This window comes from Equus asinus, chromosome 12 (genome assembly GCF_041296235.1).
Source record: "Equus asinus isolate D_3611 breed Donkey chromosome 12, EquAss-T2T_v2, whole genome shotgun sequence".
Taxonomy (NCBI): domain Eukaryota; kingdom Metazoa; phylum Chordata; class Mammalia; order Perissodactyla; family Equidae; genus Equus; species Equus asinus.
The window spans coordinates 58934951-58961693 of NC_091801.1; the positions used below are offsets into that span (position 1 = coordinate 58934951).

The window sequence follows — 26743 nt, forward strand, 5'->3', positions numbered from 1 at the left end:
GACTTGAGTACAAAAACTGAATTTGTAATAGTGCCTTTTAAAATTCATAATGCCACACATTGTTTACAGAGGGAATACTATTAAAAATGAAAAAATATTATAGCCAATATTATAAATGGGATAAGAGGGTTTAATAAGAACATCAAATCACAAACATTTATAAATTTCTTAGAAATAAAGTTCAAGATACATTTGGGAATAACTACTACATGATCATACATAATTAAAACAAAATATGCCAAATGACAGCTCTTAATTTAGTTTAATGATAACGTGGAAGGTTGCCTATAAAAGGTGAGAAAAGACTCTGTAAACCGACTTTCAATTACACAAAAATATGCAGTAGCCATGAAGAAAGTCTGAATTCTCCTGAGAGATGAGAAACTAAAATTTTAGAATGGAGTAATGATTTCCTTGGCATGTCTAGGTGTATCAGCACAAAATTTTGTCCATTTTTTAATTTAGAGCGCTAGGCTATGAGGAAAATAAAATACATAGAGAGTGAAGAATTGTTAGAAAAAATAGATGTTTTGAAAACAATATGTTGGAAGGAAGGAAAATCATACAATCAACTTGAGAATGACGATGAAAGCAATAGGTCTTTTTTGACTTTGGTCAAAGTAACAGTGCTCTAGTGATCGGACAGGGGACACGGCAAAATTGTCAACAAAAGCCTGCACAACTTTCATCTCTCCTCTACGGTTATGAGGATCTCATCATTCAATAACTCTGAACATAGCATGGAAACTAATATCATTCTTTAGTGTGTTTCTAGGCTACAGGGTCACTTACCTTGATACACAAAGTGAAATCCCTTAGCTGTTATTGGTCCAACTGAAGTAAATCGAATTGTGATCTGATTACCTGAACTCAGTGGAAGTGATTCTCCTACTCAACAAAACAAACACTAAGATATCATAAATAATTTCATTCAGTAAACCTAAGAAATTATGTTAATTTACACTGGCATTTGAAAACGTCAATCTATGTTCTATCAAATTACTATAATATATCCTGCCACTGACAATATACTTTCTTTGGGTTCAACTTCAATTGCACCTTTGTACTAGAAGGCTTTAATCACATTTTGTTACAAATTGCCTCATTCTTTAAAGAATCCTTAAATATTTGATATTACATCAACACCACAGACTGACTAAATATTATATTTACTCGATTACAATCCCAGAAAATAGCTGGTTATATTTCTCTCAAGCGTTTGAGTTACTATTAATTGAGTTTCTATTCTTTTTTTTAAATAGAGTGACTCTATTTCAGTTTACTTTATTTTTAATATGGATGACATAAATCTCAACTTTCACTACAATACCAATCAAAGTCAGTCTTTAATCAATAACTGATGCATGGCAGTTCTATTAAAGGATACCTGAATGGGATCCTGAGAGGGAAGATAACAGAGAAGATTGCTGAGTTGGCCCATCATACACCTCAACAACATCGTGGAGTGATGTCTGGAAAAATACAAACTGGCCAAACACCACTGATCAACAGGAACCAGGAGAAGCAAACAAATCACCAACCATCCAAAAACAAAAACAAAAAACAAAAGAAAAATAGAAAGAGGAGGAGAGAGAGAACAAAGTATTACAACATAATAGTCATCTCTTTTTCTACCGTTAAAAGAGGATAGGTGCCAATTGGTTGATATACCTGCACATGTATTTCAGGTCATAAAAATAATGACCACGGACTAAAAGCAATAAAGTTTTAAAATGACTATTTTAAAAAAATTAATTAAAGGAGTATAACATTTAATTTAGATCAGAAATCATAAGGTTGGTGATCAATACTTTATAAGAACGACTTTTTGATTTTCCCATTGGTAGTTTGATTCTTTCACTTTGTGACTCTCTTCTCTTTTTCTAATTTTTTTTCTCCTCTTTTACACGAGATAGACAAAGTTTTGATTTAGGGGATTTTTTTTTAAGATTGCTTTTAATAAGCTGTTCCATTATAAATAATATAATCACTGGAAAAATATCAGCAAGATACTTTCCAGGTATAGTGTTTAATTCACATTCTAAGTTAAAAATGACTCCTAATCATTTACTGTTAATCTCTTATTGTTCTTGCAAAATAAATTTTATTTATGATTCCTCAGCAATTGAGATATTATAAAACTTTACAAAATGATTGCATTTTCATAGTTAGGTCAGATCTGAAGTACCTACAGCAAAAAAGCTTTTAAATATCTTTTTACTTCATTTTGTACTTTTTCTTTAATTATATAATAATTTTAGGTGCAGAAACTACCCAAACTATAACTTAAAAGAAAGAACTTGTCCCAGAGTAGAAATTAGCTTGTATTTTGTATTTTAAAAAATGAAATGGATAAAAATCATTATCCTTAAAACATTTTATTGCATTGAAAAATTGTGGGTTTTAAAAAAGTATGATACTTTTAAGTTTAATAATGTAAAAGCAAAGTAACTTTCATAAATTCAAAATCACATAACTAGAATTAAACTATACATTGCACAAATATGTGTGTATATATATATACATATATATATATATATTAATAGTTCCTCATGTTTTACAGCTTAAATCAAGGTTATGGTGATTCTTTGGTGGTCCTATGAAGATAGGCTAGTGCATTTGAAACATGCTGAATTTTGCATATGAACACATACACATAATAATGTAAACAAAGCTACACTTATTTTTTTGGCCTGCTAAAATAAGCTGGTGTTTTCAGTCCAGTTCTTTCTGGGGTAAAAGAAAATAAACACAGATACAGTGTTGTTGCTTTGAACAATTCCTGAACATTGAAGTGCTAAATTTCATAAATAATTCTCCTTAAAACATGTCCTAGAAGTCATGAAAACAAATTCATGTTGCTACAAAATCAGATACATGTAGTCAATTATTTTAAAGGTTTACAAGTCATATGAAAAATTTCCAGTTCAGACCTTTTTATAAGATTCCTATTTTGGTCTACCAAATCCCTAGCTATTTCATAAATACTCCAAAAAATATTAAGACAATTTTTGTTTTCTGTTTTTGCATTGTTTGATTGGTGTTTGGATGATCTGTTTTCAGTGTGTCTTTAAATGTTTCTATTATAATGCAGATGTTGCCACTGCCTTTCCAAGTGCCCCCTTTAGCCCCCCAAAATCATGCCAGTCTAATCACAGGAACTTTGATAAATCAAGTACACCGTGCAACAAGGCTCTTGACAGATAACTTATTCTTTCTCTATACCTTTTTGGAAAGTCATTAGGTAAAACATTAAAACTCAACATCCTTTAACTCATTCTGTGTAAATATCTCAAATATTACATTAGAAAATGTGCCCAATTTCCACGCAAACTACTACATTTACAAACAACATCTAAAACAACTAAAATACACAGTCATCATCCAAGAGCTTTTTCTAAGGAAAAAGAAAAAAAAAATCCCTCTTTTTTTCTTATTTTTAGGCTTCTTGTTCTCCACTGTTATTTCTCTACAGATAGACCAGTTTTGCATCACCTGTAAATTGGGAATACCAAAACTATCTCTCTAAGGACAGAACCATTAGTACCATATATTTGCATCATCTTAAGTAAAGAAAATTCAACGCAGGCCTTTTAGAGTGTTAGCGACTTGTGCTTGTAATTTGTTGCAATAATTCTGAGGCGAGGGTGAGGAGAGTTGAGAATGGTAGGGGGTTAAGGAGTGGAGTGTTGAATCTTGCCTTACTAAGCAATCAGTCAGCTACTTCTTTCTCTTTGTGTCCTAACTGCATTAACATTGTCAACGGAAATTTTAAATTAAAAATAACTTTTACTAGAAAAAAAGTTACTCTGAGAGGATACTGAATCATTATATCAAAGATAAAATTTTAAAGTACATGTTTAATAAGTTTTTTGTAGCATGATGTATCAAGAACACTTGCATAGTAATCTGATTTCCTACCCATCATCAGGTTAACTATCCTCTCTTTAAACTGGTAATTTACAATTCTGAATCAAATGCCCCCTTCTCAGCCAGAAATCTCAAGAATTAAACGGAAACCCTTCTGTTTGCTTCCCCATTCTGTCTGTGAATGTGTTAATTTACTTATTTTTCTTATGTTCAGACAGCAGTAGATCTGCTTTTAAAATATTGTGAATGACCACTCTGTGTGGTTTAGACTAATGTAGGGAAAAATTGTGAAAGACCTTAAGGTGGACCAAAAGATAACTGGATGTTGGTTTTTGGTAAGCAAGATGTTTCCTGGCACATCCTTCTGAGCCACTTGGGTTTATAGAGGCTGTGGTGTAATGCAGTGGATTATTATGCAATTGACAGGCCTTTTCAACTATTTGTAAATTCATTTCAGAATTCCTTCTATCTATCTATATATCTATCTATCCATCCATCCATCCATCCATCCATCCACTTATTTATCATTGCTGTTTATTTGAATTCTCTTTTGAACCCCTGTGACATCCTTCATTAATTCATGAGTTAAATAAAATTTTTAATACATGCTTGTTTTATATTTGTTCTGTTTTGTTGAGGAAGATTAGCCCTGAGCTAATATCCACCACCAGTCCTCCTCTTTTTGCTGAGGAAGATTGGCCCTGAGCTAACATTTGTGCCCATCCTCCTCTACTTTATATGTGGGACACACCCCACAGTGTGGCTTTATAAGCAGTAGGTATGTCTGTGCCAGGGATCTGAACTGGCGAACCCCTGGCCACTGAAGCAGAGTGCAGGAACCTAACTGCTAAGCCACTGGGCGTCCCCCTAGGAATCACAATTATGCCCTCTTTTTTGAAAAACAAAACAAAACAAAACACCTTTTAACACTGATCTAGATTCTGATAACTCAACCTAAGGGCTGGGCACACTGTTATTTCTAGGACTACACTTAATCCCCGAAGTCTAGGCTGATTATGCTTTCTGGAATGATTAGCAAACCTATCTTCTTTTTCTTAGTTTCTAACAGATATACAGAATTCTCTGCATTTCAGCTCCAAGCTTCTTTCCTTTTCTCTGGAGATTTGCATGTAGATATCAAAAGCACTTTGCTCTCAGGCTATTAGAGTAGGCTACATAAACACTAAGCTGCTTCTTAAGTCAAATACCACTTTTAGTGAATTTTTTTCCTTCTTTGAGCAAAATAGATGTTGAAAATAATGTTTTTAAACTCTTGTTAAAAATATGTTTTTATAATTTTATACTGCAAGCTAGAAAAAGGAAGAAAAGGGAAGCCTAGTAAGGTAAAAGATAAATTTGTAAAATATCCCTACAAATAAGCCTATGCAAATAATCTATTTTATGCCTGAAACTATTTCTGGGTCTCTTATTTTCCATATATTTTATCCTACAATACAGCTTATTGATTCAACTAATATTTATTGATTCTATTCTATGATGTACCAGGAACTGAGCTGAATGCTGGGGTTCAAAAGATGACCAAGACATTGAGGGTCCCTGCTCTGAGACCCCATTAATTATATTTTTGATCATTCAGGACAACTTACTTGTATTCTACCTATGAAAAGATATTAAATGGCCAAATAAATTAATTATTATCCAACAACAGGGCACTTTGGGCACCTCTCTCCTTGCAGATCACTGCTGTGCTAATCACTTAATCCATTCCTCAAAGCAAGTCCTCCACCAAAATCTTATGGGCAACATCTGGCGGGAGTCCCAGACTGCATTTTAAAGAAAACTATATTTGTATTTTAAAAAATCACTGAAATAGTCTGCTTAAATCACTTAAACAGGGGAAACTTCTAATTTAGATCATATTGGTAGGATGGTTATCCCAACTTTAAAATTTTGTCCTAGTTGACTTGCTCTCCCATGAGCAAATAAACTCAGAATGAAGCAAGGCACTGTGTCTATCCACTCTTCTTTGTACATAAAGCAAAGTTTATTTGTCATCTAATTTTTACAGTAGAATATCCAATTGAGACAAAGAGGCAGAGTTCCATTTACTGAGAAGATTTGCACAGTGTAAGTGTTCATTTAACTAGTATCAAAGAACATTCGTTTCCTATTTTACACCAAACTCTGTCAAATCCTTTCTCCTTTGGTCACATTCATTTAACTCCTGAGACTTTACCCATTCTGCTTAATTTAGCCATCCCAAATGTAAATTAACAAATGATGAGAGAGTGCCTGGGATGGCATTAAGCTATTCCTCAGCATTAGTATGGCTTAACTGTTAAAATACTCAGTGCAGACCACCAGCCACTCTGAAAGTATCATTATGGAAAATAGTACAGTGGATGTCTGGGGCGTGCCATAATACAAAAAAATGGTCTAGCGCCCAGACGGTATGCATTTGTTTAGAATATGAATAAAGAGAACAAGGAAGTTAAAGCTCCTTTTTACACTCTCACTCTATTGTGGATTATTACTGAAATGTTCCAACATTGCCTAAGCAAGTCTTAAACTTTTGGAAATTACATTTAATTCTTGTGCCATGAAAATAACTAGCTACTACACTGTACAGAGGCTCACTGATTTAGCAATGCATTAACTTTAAATAAGGATAATAAAACAAACATGGACATGATTACTGTTATTCACTGATCAGAATTGGAATTATTGAATTAAAACTGAAAATTGAATTTATGCAAATAAAGAAGGGTTTCAATTTTGTTTTTGTCAATTTTGTTTTTCTCTCAGAAGGGAATAATTCACAGAGAATCCCAATGGCACGTTAGTGTGAGAAGGAAAAAACTCAAAATCAGACTGGGCTATGGCTAAGGGAACAGATCTAACCACTCCGTGGAAGATGGTGAATAGTAAATTAAAATGTCTAAGAGGTTGAGGTAAATTCAGGTCTGATTGAAACTTGCTTTGATGTAAAATGGTTCAAATTTGGTGGAGGAAGACAGGGCGGTAGGTCTCTCTGGGTAGTGGTACTTCTAGTGGTCAGATGGGTGGTACCTTATGAATTATGGTGCAAAGATACTAAAATGACAAGGTTTCTTTGCTCCAGGAAAGAATGGACAAAGCAGCTTACAGATTGTCAGCATCTGCAGCTGAGCAGATTGAGAAGGACTAATGTTTTCAAATAATCAGTCTATTGGTCTGAAATACCCTAATAAATGATGTTCGCAGCTTTCCATATGGGCTGAGAAAAGGGGAGCAAGGTGAGAGGGCGTTCTACTTTTGTTTTTGTTTACTCCCTTCAACTTAAGTCTATGTCCCCATGTTGCAAATGATATTAGGGTCTTTCAGACAACTGCCTTCTGAAGAGTTAAGGATTCTGGCTCTGGAATCAGACTCTCTAGCAACGAATCCAGGATGAATCACACTGGAAAGCTACTTCACCCTTTTATGCCTGGATTTCCTCATCTGTAAAATAGGATAATAAAAGTACCTAAATTCGTCAGATTGATGTGAATATTACGTAACCTGATACTTGTAAAACACTTTGAACAGTGCCTGAAACAGTAATAAATACTAGTTACTATTACTAATAACTCAGTTTTGTAAAAATATATGCTACTAATTCAATGAAAAAATTTACTGACAGACAAAATTTAATTGACCTTTGATGTTAAATAGCATATGCTTTTCCATCCTCTGCATTCCAGACACGCACATTTAGAACAAATGATAGAACTGATTGGGTTAGGAGAGTATTCTAGCTATTTTCATCAAGGTTCATCTGTCCTACAATTTCAAAATGGCTATGCACTTCTCTAACTACCTGATTTTATACTGTATCCTTTTGGGTTGAATATGAAAATATAATTAGCAGCTTTCTGTATGGGCTAAGAAAAGGGGAGCAAGGTGAGAGGGCATTCTACTTTTGTTTTGGTTACTCCTTTTATCTTAAGTCTATGTCCTTCTGTTGTAAAGGAATTGAAACTCCGTCACAAAATAAACAATTCCACACAGAAGGGAGTCTGGGCAGAAATAGGAGTAGGAAAATATTATGAATTCCTATTAGATCTCAGTTTGACTCTCAATATACCTGTTACTCCTTTTGCAAAATCTACACATTCTTTTGTATTCTAGGGTTCACTTTGATTATATCAGGCATTCAGCTAGTTGGTTGCTCTGATAAGAATTTTTTAAGAAATCACTCTTGTTTTGTTCAGTTTGCATTTTATTCACCAACACAACACAGAAGAAAACACACATGTGCACACACACTACTAACAGAACAGAAATAATGAAGATTCAAATCAAAGATGTGTTTGGAACTGTACTTGATAATGTGTGAAAACACAAAAAATTACTGTTGGTGACATAGCTATCAAAAAGTTTGGCTAGCTTTATATGAATTTTGTCTCATATGGATATTTCAAGACAAGCTTGTGGAATTGTCCATGTGTGCAAAAGGCTCCCTTTTTACATTAGTAACATATACAGAACTCTTTGTTCTCTATACCCTCTGACTGTGAAACTACTTATTATGTAAATAGCTCCAAGGTTGCATTTTTGTGTCATTATACCACATGCATACGTCATGGTTTTAAAGGTTTCTCATTTACAGATGACTAAAAGGTATCTCATTAAAACTTCAATTTTATGAAAAATACACATTAATAAAAGTTAAATATTATGACAATTTACTCTAAAAGTACCAAGGCAGAATTTTTAAAATCAGTTCCAAATCAAATCAGCATGCTACTTATCTAGCACTGGAAAAGCTTGGATAGAAATTGCATTAATTGATATAATAATGAGTTTCATCAGTATTTTGGAAACTTTACATTTTCTACACATCAGATTCCAAATACAGTAAATATTATAGTACAAAGTAGAAAACTATTAACTCACAATGAGATGCTTTATACTAATACAGTATTTTACTTAAGATGAATCATGTGAATCATATCCTAATTTTCTAGAGGGCTATTAAAATCTCCACATGAAAGCTTGATTCCACGCTAGATGCTTGGGGCCAATCGGACCCTGGAGCAAATAACCTAAAAGTGCTAGGTTAGCAGCTCACAGAGCACAAGGAGGCCTTCCTGCTTCTCAAAGTACATATACCAAAACCTTCTTATTGCTATTTTGTAGTAATTAGGAAATAAAAGATATCCTTTTTAAAAAATTCATGGCTTTGACCATGATACTCGATTATCCAGAAGTCTAGTCCTGCTCCGAACTCATAACAGTGAACAGAATCCTAATTTATTTTCCTCTTAGCAATTTCTTGTGTGATATTTCTGTCAGTCTATAAACTAAATTTACTGACTAAATGCATAATATTTACTTTTAGGCTTCTCTAAAGTTGGCTTTCTGTCTATGTTGCTACCATTTACTTACCACCAAAATTTCAAAACTGCCTATTTGGCATATTTTAAACATATAGGCATTGTTAAAAAACCCCTTATGGTAAATATAGTTCAATTTTCTTTAATTGTTCTGACAGCAAACATCTATTCAACTCCAAGCCAGCAGCTTATCTGTAATTTGGCAGTTGTAACACTTCCCAACAGCTGAGAATTAATTTAGTGTTTAAAAAGCAATGAAATCAAGAAAAACACAATAAGCAATTCTATTGCATGTTTAAAAGAATTAAAACGGGAAAGCAAAATTAAAAGTTTAAAGTGTTAGAATATTTTATTAACACTTTTATTTTTAACTCAATTTCAATTTGGATGAGTGTTTTTCTTTACTCATCTCTAAGATTTTTTTCCTACATATTTAGCAGAATATGTCTGCCAAATCCCAACTAGGCCAGACAGATTTAGGTCAGGAAAATATTCTCACATGGACTATAACATAAACTCATGGGATTTTTTTTTATTATGGAAATTTCTAAAAATACACGAAGTAGAGACAATAGTAAAATACTCACGAACCCATCATCCAGTTTCAACACTTATCAAAACTCGCAAATTTCGTTTCATTTGTCCTTTCTCATGCCCTCTCTATCCTCAACCTAGAAGTATTTAAAAGCAATTTCCAATATGATATTCTTTTTCCATAAATACTTCAATATTTATCTCTAACAGACAAAAGCTTTAAAAAAAACCCACAATGTAATTCCATATCTAACAAAAATAATAATTTCTTTCTGTCATCTAATAATCATTAATCATTTCTTGATCTCATTTCCATGATTTTCAACTGATCAAAATTTTACTGTCATCTAGTTTTTGTTGAGCGTTAATTTGATGAAGTTGCTATAAGCAAGTAATCTTCTGTGAGGAGAACACCTCTGGAGATGAGAGGGCTTCTATGCGGACACAGTTCCTGTTTCCTCTAAGTTCCACTCCAATCAGAGCACCTTTGTTACTCTCTGTTCTACTTATGGGACTTTTACATATGACTCAGCATTAAATCTGGATTAAATTTTTGCTTTCACTGAATTCTTTAACTACACTCTACATATTGCCTCCTACACATGCCATGCTTTTCTGCAGGCACAGCACCCCGAACCCCTCAACTCTCAAAGTCCCACTGCCTAAGAGCTCTTTAATTGGCAGAATTTGCATCTATTTTAGGATGAGAGTGGAGGAGTACGTCATAGAGCAACATTTTTAGAGTTTTTAATTTTTCCAAAAAAATCATCACTCTTTAACCTGGGTTCTAGCCTCACCATGTTGACAGTTAAACTTGTACATTTCCATAACGTTAGGAATTCCAAGCTTACTTACTCTTATTATAGATATAATTCTACCATGTTCTGAGATTTATTTTTCTGAACCAGAGCCCATAAGAAACGCCCAGTTAAAGGGAGAAAATTTGCTGCTGCTAGAAATTTAGAAAATGGAATACTGGTATATTTATTTATTTATTAAACAAATAAAAAATTATATCAAAAATAAAAAGGCATAATATCAACTAGTTACCATTGAGTCCTTACTATATGTAAGGATTTGTGCTAAGTTCTTTCTATATATCAGCTAGCCTGATCCTCAAAACAACTTTTGAGGTAGGCACTATTATCTCCATTTCAAATATTAAAAAACTGAAACTTAAATAAGACGACTATCAAAAATTATAAAGCCAGCAAAGGGAAGAGCTAAGATTTGAATTCACGGACCATGAATCTATCTTGAGTCTGGTCTCCTTTTTTTTTTTTTAGGAAGATTAGCCCTGAGCTAACTGCTGCCAATCCTCCTCTTTTTACTGAAGAAGACTGGCCCTGAGCTAACATCCATGCCCGTCTTCCTCTACTTTATACGTGGGACGCCTACCACAGCGCGGCTTTTGCCAAGCGGTGCCATGTCTGCAACCGGGACCCGAACCAGCGAACACTGGGCTGCCGAGAATGAGAATCTGAACGTGCGAACTTCACCGCTGTGCCACGGGGCCAGCCCCATTGAGTCTGGTCTCTTAACCATTACACTATAGAACAGAGCAGACTGGGGTCTATAGAGAACAAGCAGCCTTGAAAGTCATTGAGGAAATCTCACTACAGCAAAACCTCACAATTAAGGTCTGTGATAAAGATTCTGAACTGAAAGGAATAAGTGGATTATTTTTTTTAGATATTTTGTTAAGAAAGGTGGGGAAGATACTTTATAGTATATTTATAAATGCATTTGTCCTAAATGGACAAATAATTATTTATTATCATTAATAACAGAGGAGTAAATGTCTGTTATCTTGACAATATATTCACATTAGTTATATAAAAATGTATTCTTAACAAATAAGGTGTTAAACATTCTGTAGACTCAGTACTTTTTAGGCATTTATTTTAGAATTCAGAACAGTACCAGATCTATTAAGTAACTTTTGTTATCATAATTATTACAAAATAAAATGTTAGTCCTAAAGAGCCTGGAATTTAAACCTATAAACCTGGATTTGACCAGCTTTGCTACTTACTGTTGTGTGACCCTGACCAAGCTATTAAACCTTTCTGAATCTTTTTCTTAACCTGCAAAGTCATACTCATTTCATAAAGTTGTTGTGAAGATTAATCTGTAAAGCATCCTGCCCAGCAAGTGCTTCATAAACACAGTATCACTCCCACATATACACACACACAAATCTACTCCATACCCTGTGACTTTTCTAATCTCTTCTTTTAAAAATTTTAAAATCAGTATATGACTTTATAAATAAATGATATTAACCATTTATTTTTTAACTCTGCCAAATGTGATGGTTAGTAGTAATCTTAACAATGGAAACAAATAAGAATAATGGAATATCAATTTGGGGAGAGACTTTGTCAGTCATTTAGTTCAAATCATCAGATACTACAAATATTCTTTTAGTCCTGTAACTGTCCCCAGGAAGCACAAACACACATTGCGGAGTATAAAGGAGTTACTGAAATAAATCTGCAGAATATGTATTGTTCAAAGAACACACTGAACTGTACTGGGGGGAAATGGTCTCATTTATTGATTGAGTTCCCCAGAGAATTTTCTTCTATAGTTATTTTTTTTTATTTTCAGAAACAGTCTCAAACTGTATTGTCTGTAATCAAAGAAAAGAAAAATATTTTATGCTAGTCTAGAAAGAGGTATTCTCCTTTTGAACATAACTAAAGTAACACATTTCACCATTGCTGTCTTAACACCTTCACCATCACTGTTGCTGCTTTCATCATTCATTTTTAACATTATCATCATCATAATTACCAAAAGCATCTAACATTTGTCCATAATTTCATTCCAAATGCCCACATGTTTATTAAGTTAGTTATTATTTACTATGTGCAAAATGCTTCACCAATTGCTGAGGAACTTGAAAACAAATGGAAACTCTAGTCCTCATAAATATGGATATATTTGAGATTTTCAGAGAAATATATCCTTTTGACTAGAAAATCACTTAGGCCCACAGATATGGCTGAAAGAATTTTGAGACAATGTTTTATCCTTCACTTGGTGCACGTGTATTTGGATTAGTATCACTAGCTGATAAACAATGAACCTATTGATATTTGAGTCTCTGCCTCTTGACCCAAAACTTTTGTACATATAGAATAATTTAATTCCTTTTAAGAAAATTGATAAATTTATTCTGTCAAAACAAACCAACCCTCCATTGAACTAATAAATAGTCCCATATCTGAGAGGTAGCCTTTCGTTAACAAAGAACTAGATCTAACAAAAATTAGAGACACAAGGGCCAGTGGTGATTAATAACCTGTCTCTACTTTCATATTAAACCAATACATAATCTATGAATGAGCTGTGTTTGAAAGATAGTACCAGCAGGCTGTTAAGATATTAAAATGCATGTTTCTCATGAAAATGGTGTAAAAATGATAGGTGCCCAGATTAACTCACAAAATCAATTTGACCTGAAATCCATGAAGTTTATGAAAATAGAAAATTTTAACTGAACAAGAATTTCATGATCATCTGCTTCAATTTTTTGTTTTACAAATGAGGTAAATGAAACACAAAAAAGTAGAATAATTTGCAACACCAATCCTGTAGGAAAATGCATTTTAAGCTTCAATTGGAATAGCAAGAAACATATTCCAGCAGGATTTGGGACTTCATTGGGAGAAGAGAGGTTAAAGTCTCTAAACATGAATAGTTAACTACAATACCTGCATGGAAAGCACTGTTTAATCTTATCATGGCTGTACCATTATACTCAAGGGCATGTCTAAGTTGATCACTAAGGTGGAGAAATGGGAAAAAGTGATGCACTTATATAGAAGTGTAGTATTTTCAAATTGGAATATGCATATGTGTAACCTGAGAATGACTGCAATCTTGTTCTTAATTATAAATTAATAATTTACTTTTTAGGTCCCATTCATACTTTCTTCCAACTTATTCTCATCAGATTTGTGTCTTTTTTTCCTGCTGTCAGAGAGTAAAAGCCCTTGTACCTCTATGTGATGAAGTATTCAATTTCCCTGTGTTGTCTAGAAATGTCAGAAGCTATGAAGTGTAGAGTCATTCTAAATTACTTAATAAGCTATAATTCCAGTGGAAATATCCCATATAACATTATAAAGAAGCTTTTTACTTATATGTGCAAAATTTATTCATAGAACTGTATAAAGCATTTAGCTTTTAAAAGAAAGTGTGTGAAAAATGTGTTTTGGATTGTCTTCAATGGGAAAATGGTTGAAAATTAATCATTTGGCATCTGAATGCAAAAAGAGCTAAAATAGCATCACCTCCACTTTTCTAACTTACTTATAGGAATAGTTAACTGTTCAAAGCCCCGATCAATGGTAAATAGAATGATAATTTTAAAATGATTTCAAAAAACAAACTCATCTATTTACTAATTTGCTTCTAGTTATCATAACAAAGATAAGAAGAGTTAATAATAAATTTTAACTAAGTATTTCAAAATTAATTTATAATCACACTATCATTATTAATTAAGAACCAATAAGAGGCATAAATTATTTGTGCATGTGACTCACTTTGTATTATGTGTTGTTAAATGGTTTACAAAGCCATTGTATTTAGCTTCAAAACATAAATGGAACATTCTTTTTTTTTCAATAAATGAAACCTTATTTTTAATGGAGTTTTTGTTAAGACTCCCTCTAGAGATAAGGATACAATATGTAATTCCATAAAATTATTCAACTTCCCCCAAGTGTATCTGACGTTGATCCAAATTACCATCAGTGAATTTTTACTCCTTTGTTATTCTGAATAAGTAACAATTTTATTTCTTAATTGTTAGTTGTTAGAGATTCTTTCCATTTAAATGATTCTGAGACTTAATTAGCAATAAACATTAAGCAAAAAAATCATATGTAAAGTGAAACTATCATAATTTATTTGACATAATATGATATTCCATACTAAATAAGAGACCTTGAAAACCTTTGGACAGTATGCTATAAAGGGTCACAGGTGACTTAAAATAGAGTTTTAAAAATCAAAACTACATATTAGAAATCTTACACTAAATTCTGTTTTTATGCTTTTTTTTCATATTTAGAGATAATAGTTATAGTGTGTTAAATAATGTTCTGACTTCAATTTGTGAACTCAATATTCTTTCAGGTTAATTTGGACTTAATTTATGTATTAAATCATTTAAATTCAGTGGAGGGTGAAGAGGGGTTGCAAGAAAAAATCTAAATGTAGCCTATTGTTACCTTTTACAACCACATTTGCTGCACTTACTTGGGGGGCAATTTGCTGCACTTACTTTGCTGGCAGGAGTTTGATGTGTATTGTCTCAGGTTTTCCTTATGATGACATGAGTAGTGGGTGTTATCCCTGTTTTGAAGATGAGGAAACCTAGGCCCAAAGCTGCCCCAAGAGATACTTGTGCAGCTGAGATTTACATCTAGGGCCTCTTGACCCAACACTCTAACCACTGTAGGAAACGATGGCGCATCAACGTATCGGACACGCAGAGTGGGTTGTTTTTAACATGCTCTCTTCCTCATAGTAAAATTATTTTACTAATAACCAGAAAATGAATAAGTAATAATGGTCAGAAAAGAAATATAGACACTGAAAAAATTTCTTTCATGGAACTCTGTCATATATACCTATTATTATGTCATTATATTATTATACAAATAATAATATGTATAATATAACATACATAGTTGCATAATAATATAATTATGCATAATATATATTATAGCAGTAAACATTTGAAAATAAGAAAATAAATATTATGGTACAAGGAGGAAAGACGTAATGGAGTAATATTTTAATTATATAAATGTAATGTTGAAAAACTTGAAAAAACAAACTTTTACTGAAGTTTGGACTCTATTTCAGCCTTTTAAATTATAAGTAGAAATAAAAATTCCAAGTGTTTACATAGGATGGCTTAACTGAAACAAGTGAAGTTCTATTTCTTTGCCTTATACTCACTGCCGTATCATGTTGCTACTGTTTAAATGAAGGGATATATCGTACAATGGGGCTAGAGACATGGACCAAAGTGAACTGGAATGAGTCCAAATCATTAAAAACATCCTCTAAAAAATGTCTGGGGGCAGACCTGGTGGTGATGTGGTTAAGTTCATGCATTCCACTTCAGCAGCCCGGAGTTTGACTGTTCTGATCCCGGGAGCAGACCTTACTCACCACTTATCAAGCCATGCTGTGGCAGGTGTCCCACGTATAAAGTAGAGGAAGATGGGCATTGATGTTAGCTCAGGGCCAATCTTCCTCAGCAAAAAAGAGGAGGATTGGCGGTGGACATTAGCTTAGGGTTAATCTTCCTCAAATAAATCATTGTGTCCACTTAATTGTAATGGGTGAAGGACAAAGAAAACGCATAATAAATAAAATAAAATAGCATTAGTGAGTTGATATGTGTGTACAGGGGGGTGAAAACACTTTAAAATTTATTTGGCCATTTCAATAGATGGTTTGTATTGATTGTGAACTTTCTATAGTATCTTTAGAAACAATTCTTTCACATCAAATAAACTAAATAGAATCACATGTCCTGTTTATTTTTTCTTTTCATTTTATTGTGTAAAAAGCTGAACAAACCTGAAGTACTCCAACCAATGAGTTGTTCCTGGCAGCTCTGTGACTCCGTCTTCCTATAACCTCATGAAGCCAGGATTCACAGGCTGATGTCCCCACTTGCATCTCCTAAAATTGTTATGTTCTCCCCCAGCTTCTCTGACTGTGTATCTAGACTCTGTGTCATTTCCTTAGCCATCTTTGAAGACTCGGCTCAGAGAAGCTATTACTGAGAACTCACTACCATTACCTCAGAATTTATTGGATTAAAGGTTGCTCAACTATGCCTCTATAGTATCCACTGTTTATTCCGGTTATACAAGTTGTGACACTATTTTGAATTTTTGATTTAAAAAACTTTTTCTTCTAATACTTGAGATTACTTATATGTGTATTCCAATATCTACTTCCCTGGCACTCATCACATATTTGGGCAATGAATGTAGAAACTTCAATTATGTACAAGAAAACATAGAATCAGAAACACTGAGACAATGTTTTCACTCGTTTCAGATAATCACAATACCTTGCAATCGTTTCAAATACCAGGTGTTAAAAAAGATTGTGTCAGCATGACTCTCCTTTTTCAGTTTGTTTTGTTTCACAAACAATCAATGCTATTTAAGCAATTATCAATCATATCTGACAGAGCTTACTTAAATGTAAATTGAGTTGCCACAAGTTGCTTAAAAAGGATAACAAAAATGAGGTATTTAGTTCAGTTCAACCAAGATTGATGGCCTTGTGTCCTTAAGGAAGCAATACAGAATGCTACCAGTTAAATAAAAACAAGCTGCCTGTCCTTTGCCAAATCTCTCCTAACTTGAGGAAAGATATCTGCTTAGTCACCCAAGCTATTTAACAATATTTACGAGGACCTATTCTGTGTCTATGCTATGCCCTGAGGTACAGGGCCCCTGCAGCTGCTTTCTTGAGTACCTCTTTCTAATAACCTCATACATACAAGCACACAAGACATCACTTCCTGTCTTCTAAATGTATCTTGAATTTAATCAAACACATCCTCTCCTCTCCATTCCCATTACTACATTCTCAATTCAGGCCTATATATCTCTAATCTCCTTTGTGATGTCCCTGTGTATAAATCTGGAGCGACTCCACTTCATTTCCCACACCTTTATGGAAGTGATTAACCTAAAATGCAAATTTGATCACATCACTTCCCTAGACAGTTTTGCTCTGGAATTGAGCAGATGGGCTGTATGAATAGTTTGATATTTTCATCTTCTTTTGCCCCCAACTATGTCCCTAAAATTTAATTTCTAAAGCTTATCTAGATCTCTGCACATCACCACCACAACTACTGTTAAGAAAAATACTGTCCTTGAGAGTATTATGCTGAATGAAATTAGTCAGAGGGAGAAAGTCAAATATTGTATGATCTCACTCATAAGTAGAAGATAAAAACGATGACAAACGAACACATAGCAATGGAGATTGGATTGGTGGTTACCATGGGGGGATGAAAGGGGTGATTAGGCTCACATGTGAGGGGATGGACTATAATTAGTTTTTGGGTGGTGAACATGATGTAATCTACACAGAATTTGACATATATTACAATGTACATCTGGAAGCTATATAATGTTATAATCCAATGTTACTGCAATTTAAAAAATAAAAAATTAAAAAAGAAAAAAGAAAAATACTCATGGACACGTTTTCACTTTCTGATATAAACTTTAGATCATTACGCCATATTAGCATTTTATTAATGCCCATTAAACAGTAGCAACTGTTTTGCAATTTTTAAAGTCTTAATCTGTAATCTAGTCTCTGGAAAAGGGATTTGGAGGTACTAAAAGCAAAGCTAAAATTAGAGTATTAAGAACTTAAAAACACACAAAACTTATTCTTAAAAGAGAAATATAAAATAATTTCATCATAGAAGGTAAAAAGTTGGATATACCAAGCAACCAAGTAGAGAGTTGATCTGGAAAAGGAAGAAAAAAACCCCAAACCTGAAAACTTGGCTTCAAGTTTATGGCCAGGCTAGAAGTCAGGTTAATATTCATTTATTCAACAACTATTTATTGAGTTCTTGCAATGTAGAAATAAATATTCTTGCAGCTGATAATATACAGTCCCTGTCCTCAAGGACCTCACAGGCTAGTGGAGGGCGATAACATATGAGCATATATTTACCAGCCTGTATGGTAAATTCAGTGGTGGAGATTCTTTCTTTGGTGTTCTGTTCATGCTACTCCTTACTTGGAATGCCTTCTCTCTTTCCCTTAACTGTATGACATCTATCACTTTGCCAACAGAAAAAAGAAGGCTCATCTCCTCCATGAATCTTCTATGAATTCCCCTCATTAAATCCCACAAATTTTAACCCACTTGAGCTCCTGGGTATTAATGCCTGCACCACTCACTCTGATATGTATATGTTGCCATCAGTTCTTATTTAAAGGTAATCCTTGATGGCAGGCACTCATGCTGCAGTAGGCACTAGGGACACAAGCGGAAGAAAAAAGATAGGCACAGTTCCAGATCCTATGGAACTTACAGTCTAGCATAGAAGACAGTAAGTACTGAGTTAGACGTATATGAAATAAACACTATAACCTCAGGATGTGATAAGATAACACAAAGATACAACAATATTTTTGCATTACTAGCATGCAAAGATATAAGAATGGCTTCATATGGCACCTCCTACAATGGATTTCTTCTCAGGCAGAGAGTTTTGAAAGAAATTGCCGTTGATCATCAAAAACTGTGGGGAACCTAACCCAAAATCACACTATACTAAAATATATAGACAATCAATAATTAAAATATTTAGGACCAAAATCTCCAAAGCAACAAACTCATTTACAAACATGAAATATGCAAGCTCTGCAGGAATAGGTCACCAGGGACTTTTTCTCTTTTTTATAAAGAACTTAAAGTTTAGAAATTATCAGTGATTTTTCAGTGAACAACATTCACTGAGAAACCATTATCCTGTGGACTTTACAGAGATACAGCAAATTAGAGATCGAAGTTTCTGTACTTCAGCAACAAGTGGAATTAAAAAAAAAATGTCTGGTGCCCTGAATAGGTAAAACAACACAAATTAACAATCTAATTCTAAGCAATAGCCATACATTTCTAATGTCAATGAAAAATCAATCATTTTTGGAAACCGAGGCCAGTGTGTTTAGTTACCCCTAATAATTTTTCCATAAAATCTTTTTTCAAATGCCCTTTAGAATGTCTTTAACTTTTGTCCCACATGTCTGAGGCAGGGAGGAGAGCAAACATAAGTTTACTGAATGGGAGTACTTGTACTATAGACACAAGGCAGGAAGCTTTCAAAATCTGTTTTCCGGCTCCAATTCTCTATTTCCCCTCACTACTCTCTTCCCCAAACAAATCCAAGGATTATCTCTAAAATGATTCAACAGAAGAGTGACGGAGGCCAGATTAAGTGGGAAAAGAAGAAAGCAGTTATCATCAACCTCCATCACCTCCTTCTATAACCTTTCCTAAGATAGATACATTATCCTGTGAAAAAAGGTTACATGATTAAATTCACTCATTTATGTAATCAATTATATTAATCACTTTCTATGCTAGGTACTCAGGGTCAGCTTGAAGTATGTGGCCATTCTTAACTTGCTGATAATTTATTGCTCCTTCAAATCAATATTCTTTAACTATTTACTGTGATTAGAGAGAAATTATATACATTTTATGTTTAAAACATGGGATTTATTATATGAATATGAATTTATAAGATTATTTATGAACCAGATAACATAAATATTAAACCACACTATGCAAAACATTGATAAGTTTCACAATTTCAATTGATGGCACCTGCTGATTTTGGATAATACTCAGTTCACTAGTCAAGAGACTGACAGTATAGATTATAAGATATAATATGGAACCAACATTAGCCTGTCCCAAATGTACTCAAGAGAGATAGGTTAACAGAGGGAAAAAGGGATTTAATTTAGTTCTCAGTGGCGTGTGCATGTGTGTATTTTTTTACTTCCACTTAAGTAATTAGATGAGGATTCTAGTGGGGATGGCATCAATTTTTATTTCTTTGGATTGATGCCGGTGCAGCTGCCTAAGTTCTGCCCGCCCCAAGATCAGGCTCTGAAGATAATTCAGATATTACTGTCAGCAAGCCAGTCCCTACCCTCAGATATTATGGTTAATAAACTTCATTAGAATATAGGCCATTGAATAACCACTGGAAGAGAAGTAAAACTGAAAGAAGGCTGCACTATGTCTGGATATCAGACACCTGATGTCTCCTTTAGTTCTGATGTTTTAAAGGCATGTTCTATTACTAAGAATAAAAATTAGTTTTTAACTTTATCATTAAAAAGACAATATTTTTTAAAACTTATTTTTGTTTAAAGCTGACTGATAATATAAAGCAGAACTCAAATTCTTTAAGAGTAATTTCATGAAAGGACAGTTTCTCATTGTATATTTATTTTATACATAAAACATACAGGAGGAAACTTTAAGTTGCAGATTGTTAGTAATGACTTAGGGAAAAGGACAGTAAGAAAAATGAATGGTGATGAGGTACGGCATGTGTCTACTGTTTAATTTCTTTAGAGAGGCAGAGCTTGAACAGCAGAACAATGATGGATGATTTCTGAGGACTGCACTACTCAATAAATACATGAAGGCCACCTTAAGCTGTGAAATCTAGTGTGTCTACAGAGTGAAAATCTTTTGAGCCAACCCACGATTGTCATACTAAATGTGAAACTTGCTATGCTTTATAGCTACATGTTACTTTTCAGGGATTGACTGTTTATATGACAAGCATTCTTGAAGTACCGCGTTTTGAGTAATATTCACCACAAGTATGAACGTACCAAAAATGGGGTAGAGAGGAGATAATGCTTAGTAACATCCTTTTTCCTTTCCAAATGAATTTCTCCTCCCTGTGTCCAGCTTATAGAACTTTTCTCCTCTCTCTTAGAGGATACACCTCCCTTACGTCCAGTCCTAACCTTGGCACCTCAGTTTTTCCTTTCCTTTCACCTCTCTAGTTCTGCCTCCCTCTCTCTCTTCTCTTGGTTCTACATTACACAACTCTACTGAATCATATGAAAACTTGCAAATACCTCCAGCAGGGAAAAGAAAAAGAGTGAGCAAAGCAATAATCCAAAGCAAGGAAAGGAGTAAAGCTAAGAACACTCATACGTTATAAATATTTTCCTATCACACAGGAGTTAGAAAAACATGCCTATTGCATCTTGTATTGCCCTTCACTATGTACTTAAGGTTTTAGAAAAATGTTTTCACACTAAAGGTCAAGACTCTAATATTTTATAAAATCACAATATTTTATAAAATCAGTAATTTTATAAAATTATTAGACAAGAACAAGCATTATATTTTTAATGAATGAGAGCTGTATGGAATAGGGTAGAATGAACCGAACAGAGGAGAATCGAATAGATCACAGACATCTCAGAAAGAAAAGGAAAATAAGTATGAATTGTGTTGAGAGGCAAAACATTTCTTCATGTGATTCTCAGTCAAAAAGTTTGAAAGTTTGTAATTATATTAGGTGCTAAACTATTAATTTCTATATATAAACAAAACCCTAATCTTAAAGAATGTTTACTTTAATGCTTTATTAGACTAATAACTAAGATCTAACCACATTTTGGCATGAATTCAGGTGCAGAAAATAACGGTAGCCCCAATTAAATTCTTATTTCAAAAGTACAGGCTAATCAGTTCAAACAAAAGTTTGTGTGAGAGCAGTGCTATCATGTTTATTTAGAAATAAATTTAGAGTTTAAGCTCATATTCCAAGAAGACAAAATAACTCAGCACAGTAGACAGCTACCTCCCAAGGGCAGAAATGATCTACCACAGGGAAAGAAGGAAAAATGTTCCTTTTACGTACTTTACCAGCTGTGTGAAACAGAATAAAAGTTCTTGTGGGCAGAAAAGTCTAGGAACATATTTATGTGTAATTCTCACCTTAAAAAGATATAGCTGAATAATGATGATAATTTTTTGCTCTACAAATGACTGCAGAAGTAGGTTTTACTCAAGTTAATTATTAACTTTTGGAGTTAGTGAGTTAAAAAGAAGGTAGTAAATCACCTATTACAGTGGTGAATTCTTTGTACTAGGATCAATTATTTCTTGCATTTATTGTATTAATCTCTATTATGGTAATTGTACTGAGTTTATTTGCAAGGTCCCATTAGTGTGTGCATATGGTCTAGTAGCTACTTTGTTTCCTAATCAGGCATAGGGGATAAAGCTGTCAGGGAATTGGATAGATTTTCAAATATGCTAACTCCAGACAACTTCCATTTGCTGACAGAACAAACTTAGAGATCATCATCCATGCCCAAGAAATCTTGAGAAGCTGCTTAAGGCAGTGTGAAGTTGTACTTGAGTCAAGTCTGATAGACTTGAGTTGCAAACCCAACAGTAAGATTCACTAACAAAAGGACTTTAGGAAAGTTAACGAAATAAGCCTATCTCATTCCACTGTTAATAAAGATTAAATAAGACAATAATGCAAACCCCTAGCATAACGTTTGGCATATGATCCTCATGATTGCATTTATTTTTATACAATTTATGTGGCAGAGTTGAGATTTAGTACCAGGCTGGTTGTTTAACTTATAAATGCAATTTCCAATCCACTCTACTAATTTATTAACATTATCCTCATTGTTGTAGGTACATTTTTAAGCATGTTCTCTCCTTCCTCAAACAGCTACAAACATTCTTTTCTCTCTTTCATGGACTCTTTAGTACTTAAAATCTATGCCACATAATACTGTCTAAAATGCTGTATTACTGGGGCTGGCCCAGCAGTGCAGTGGTTAAGTTCACACATTCTGCTTCGGTGGCCTGGGGTTCGCCGGTTCGGATCCTGGGTGCAGACCTATGAACTGCTTGTCAAGCCATGCTGTGGTAGGCGTCTCACATATAAAGAATGGGAAGATGGGCACGGATGTGAGCTCAGGGTCAGTCTTCCTCAGCAAAAAGAGGGGGATTGGTGGCAGATGTTAGCTCAGGGCTAATCTTCCTCAAAAATAAATAAATAAATAAATAAATAAAACGCTGTATTGTTATTATTAATGTGTGTGTTTTAATAGTGGGGTTATCTTTTCCCAAGAATAAAATCACAAACTTCTCAAAAGAGAGGAAAAATTTATACTTTAATTCCTCTTGGCAGATGTAAATTTACCATGAAGTTAACAAAGCTCCTACCTTGCACAAGCTCCTTCTAAGACCCTAGAAGCGGCCCATCAATGTGTTGACATGGACACATGGCTTGGCAAAATTTGCAAAAGCAACATATTATTTTTCTCAAAGAGGGCTCCCCAAACTAGATCAGCTTTAGGACACAGAAAACCTGTGTCCATTCCCACCTCTGAGTATGAACTCAAAGACAGAGTTCATTTATTTGTAAAGTTGCCTCCAACTTGAAAATCGACACTCTAATTTTTTTGAAATAAATTCAATGACTAGTTCACTGAGTAGTTCTTCAGTTCACAGTACATCTTGACTAACTGTACACTTTCAGCAAACACGGAGATGCATATTGCTTTATCTGCTCCTAATATTGAAGAAGAGCTACTCTTGGAGTTGGCAATCAAAATAGCACATAGATTTTGGAGGTGTGAGTGAAACTAGAGATTTTGGGGACTGTCAGCTTTGAGATGATGTTTTTTAAATAAGCATGGTTTGATTCAGGAAATATGATGTGTCAACTGAGGAAAAATCACTACCATTTAAACATGGATATTTATCTGGGCAATTAGAATTGGAATGCAGGAGACATAGATTTGAGTAGAAACCCAAAACACGTTCCACTAGGAAGTAAAAATCAGGGGCTTTTAAAGACAAAGAAGGGAGGCCGTATTACAAAGAATTTTAATTGGAGTTGGAGGCAGAGAGCTAGTCTTGGCTAAACATTGCTTGATTATTGATTCTATCTTCAGGAAGTCACAATCCTCAGTCTTTGTGGTCAGGATGTTCATTTGCCTATTGACTTCTCAAACAATTGCTTTAAAACAATTGCCATTCTGGCCCAGTCCAAGGTTTAAGAGAGCAAAGCTGTTTCTCTGGAAAAGCAGCTCCAACTCCATTTTAAAATGGCTCCACTATTGCCAATTTTGACTAATGTATGGAAAGGTAATGAACAAGTAGTTATTTTTTCTTAAAAACAGAGAATACTTTTCTGGGGTAGGAGAGAGCATCGAATCCTTAAGCATACTACTACTATTAATAGCAACAACAATAAAATAATATCAACAATAAGCAGAGTGCTAAATGCTTTATAAACATTATCTCTAAACCCCAAAGAATTCCGTGAGGCAGGTGTTAATATTCCCTTATATGAGGTAATTGACACAGCATTAAATAATTGCACATGATCACACAGCTAGTAAAAGACCAGCTAGTACCAGAACCCAGTCAGTTTGACTTCTAACTATTGCACCTCTTGTACATATGGTGTATGCAAAAACTGAAAATCTTGGCTTTTAAAAGCAGGAAAGTAGTTGGAAAACGTTTATTCATAATGAGCTCATTTCTAAGGTTGAATGTCTTAGGCGCATTTCAATGAAGTCAGATCCAGGCTCTGGAAACTAATAAAACTTGGGTATATGATACAACAACTTAAAATATTTTTTGTTAAGTAATCATTTTTCACAGCAGTTAGTAGAGTGCTTACTAAGACAAAACAATAGATGGGGCACATTTTTTAACTCAGGTACTGTCAAGATAGCTTAAAAAATGATTTATGACATATCTCAGAATTGTGCCTGATAGGCTATGCACTGAAAACAATGCAGTTTTCCTCTGTATATTTTTTCATTGTGTTCTCACTGTTAATTGGTGGATATGCTATCTTGACCATCTCTCAAATACTCTGCAAGCATTTTTATTTTGGGAGTATTTATGAGCATAATGCATTTCCTATAGATATGAAGTGAAGAAAACTATTTTAATCCAATTAAACTTAAAAGTCATTTGTGGCAATGCCCTGAATACCTGCGAATAAAGATAAACCGGACACGACACTTTCCCTCAAGTGGTTTCCAATCTAGTGCAACAGTTGTCAAATAGAGTGTACGTGGGAACCATCTTGGATGCTTTTGAAATTCGTGGAGGAGCTGCCCCCAGAAAACCTTAGTTATAATGTTGAATAAAGAATCTACATTTTTAAGAGCTACTTCACTGATTATTATATGGCTTGCTCTCATCTTGAGAAACTGATCTAATAAAAAAGATAGACATATACAAATAATTCCAATATAAAATATATTAAAATATGCATAATAAAGAAAGTTATAGGATAAGAAGAGACTTTCTTTTCTTTTTTATTTTTTAATTTACAAAAAATCACCGTTATAGTCATTTTCCATTCATGAAGAGAACCATTAAGACAAAGCATCTGGAAAAAGGTACCTTTCTTTTACCCACATGTGAAATTATTTATAATACTAGATACTACATCCCATACTGCTGACTCGAATATACTGATCCCAGCTACAGAAGTAGTTTTTCTGCTTTAACAAAACTCTGAGGACAAGTTTTATTTTATTTTATATACATAGGCACATTTTCCCCCTACCTGCATTGTTATTCAGTAAAAATTGCTTCTTCCTAAGTTCTATCTGGATATTTTATGCTAGTGTAATAGGAGCCAACTGAAACTCTGGCATTTTACATATATTATGAGAAATGAAATCAGTGTATCAATAAAATCAAATGTGTTACAAATCTACACAAAGCAGAGACATATGGCATTTGAATGAATGTGAACACCACTGTGAGTAGTCAACTGTGGATGCTCAGTGGGAAATCCTCATGGTTTTGTGTCTAGTCTTTATCCACTGTGGACTTGACACTTGGCTGAATGACAGGTTCTTATTCGAGCACAGCCAGAGACTGATTAAGTTAGGTTCTGGCTACACTGTAATGATATTCACTGGATTTATGTGAGCTTTAGCACCTGAATCAAAGGGATACGAACAGTTATATCAATATTAGAATGTCAAAAAGGAATAGCTTTTGGAGTAAAATCAATAGTTGAAGTCAGTTGAAGTATCAGTAGATTTAATTATTTCCAACATGTTCCATGTATTTCTGTCAATTATCATTTACAACAAGCAAACAAATTCTACTATATTTAGTTCATTTAAAATATTTCATAAAGGGGAAAATAAAACTGTAGTTTAGTGTATACTTATTTAAAGGAAGACTTTATCTATAATTTGAATATGCTCTTTCAGAAGAACAGATTGCAAACACCTCAGATTAGAAGTCATCTCTGACAGGCCTTTGGCATGATGTAGGACTCAGTGTATATTCACTGAACAGACGAATAAAAGAATTCCTGGATTCAGGAATAAATATGTAGATTTTAGTGCTTTTTTTTTTTTTTTATAATAGTCCAA

The 26743-nt window shown here is 33.8% G+C and overlaps 1 protein-coding gene across 5 annotated transcripts in view; it reads right to left on the reverse strand.

Annotated features, from left to right (window-relative positions):
• CSMD3 (CUB and Sushi multiple domains 3) overlaps positions 1-26743 on the reverse strand; it is a 1176027-nt gene that overhangs the window by 169618 nt on the left and 979666 nt on the right. For 3 of the 5 annotated variants that reach the window (XM_014843283.3, XM_070481503.1, XM_070481502.1), the window contains 2 exons: positions 1388-1501; positions 793-888 (listed from right to left, as the gene is read on the reverse strand). The exons of the other annotated variants lie outside the window; for them this stretch is intronic. In XM_014843283.3, the coding sequence (XP_014698769.3) occupies positions 793-888; positions 1388-1501 (210 nt within the window). The remainder of the gene's footprint in view (positions 1-792; positions 889-1387; positions 1502-26743) is intronic. 5 annotated transcript variants of the gene reach the window in all.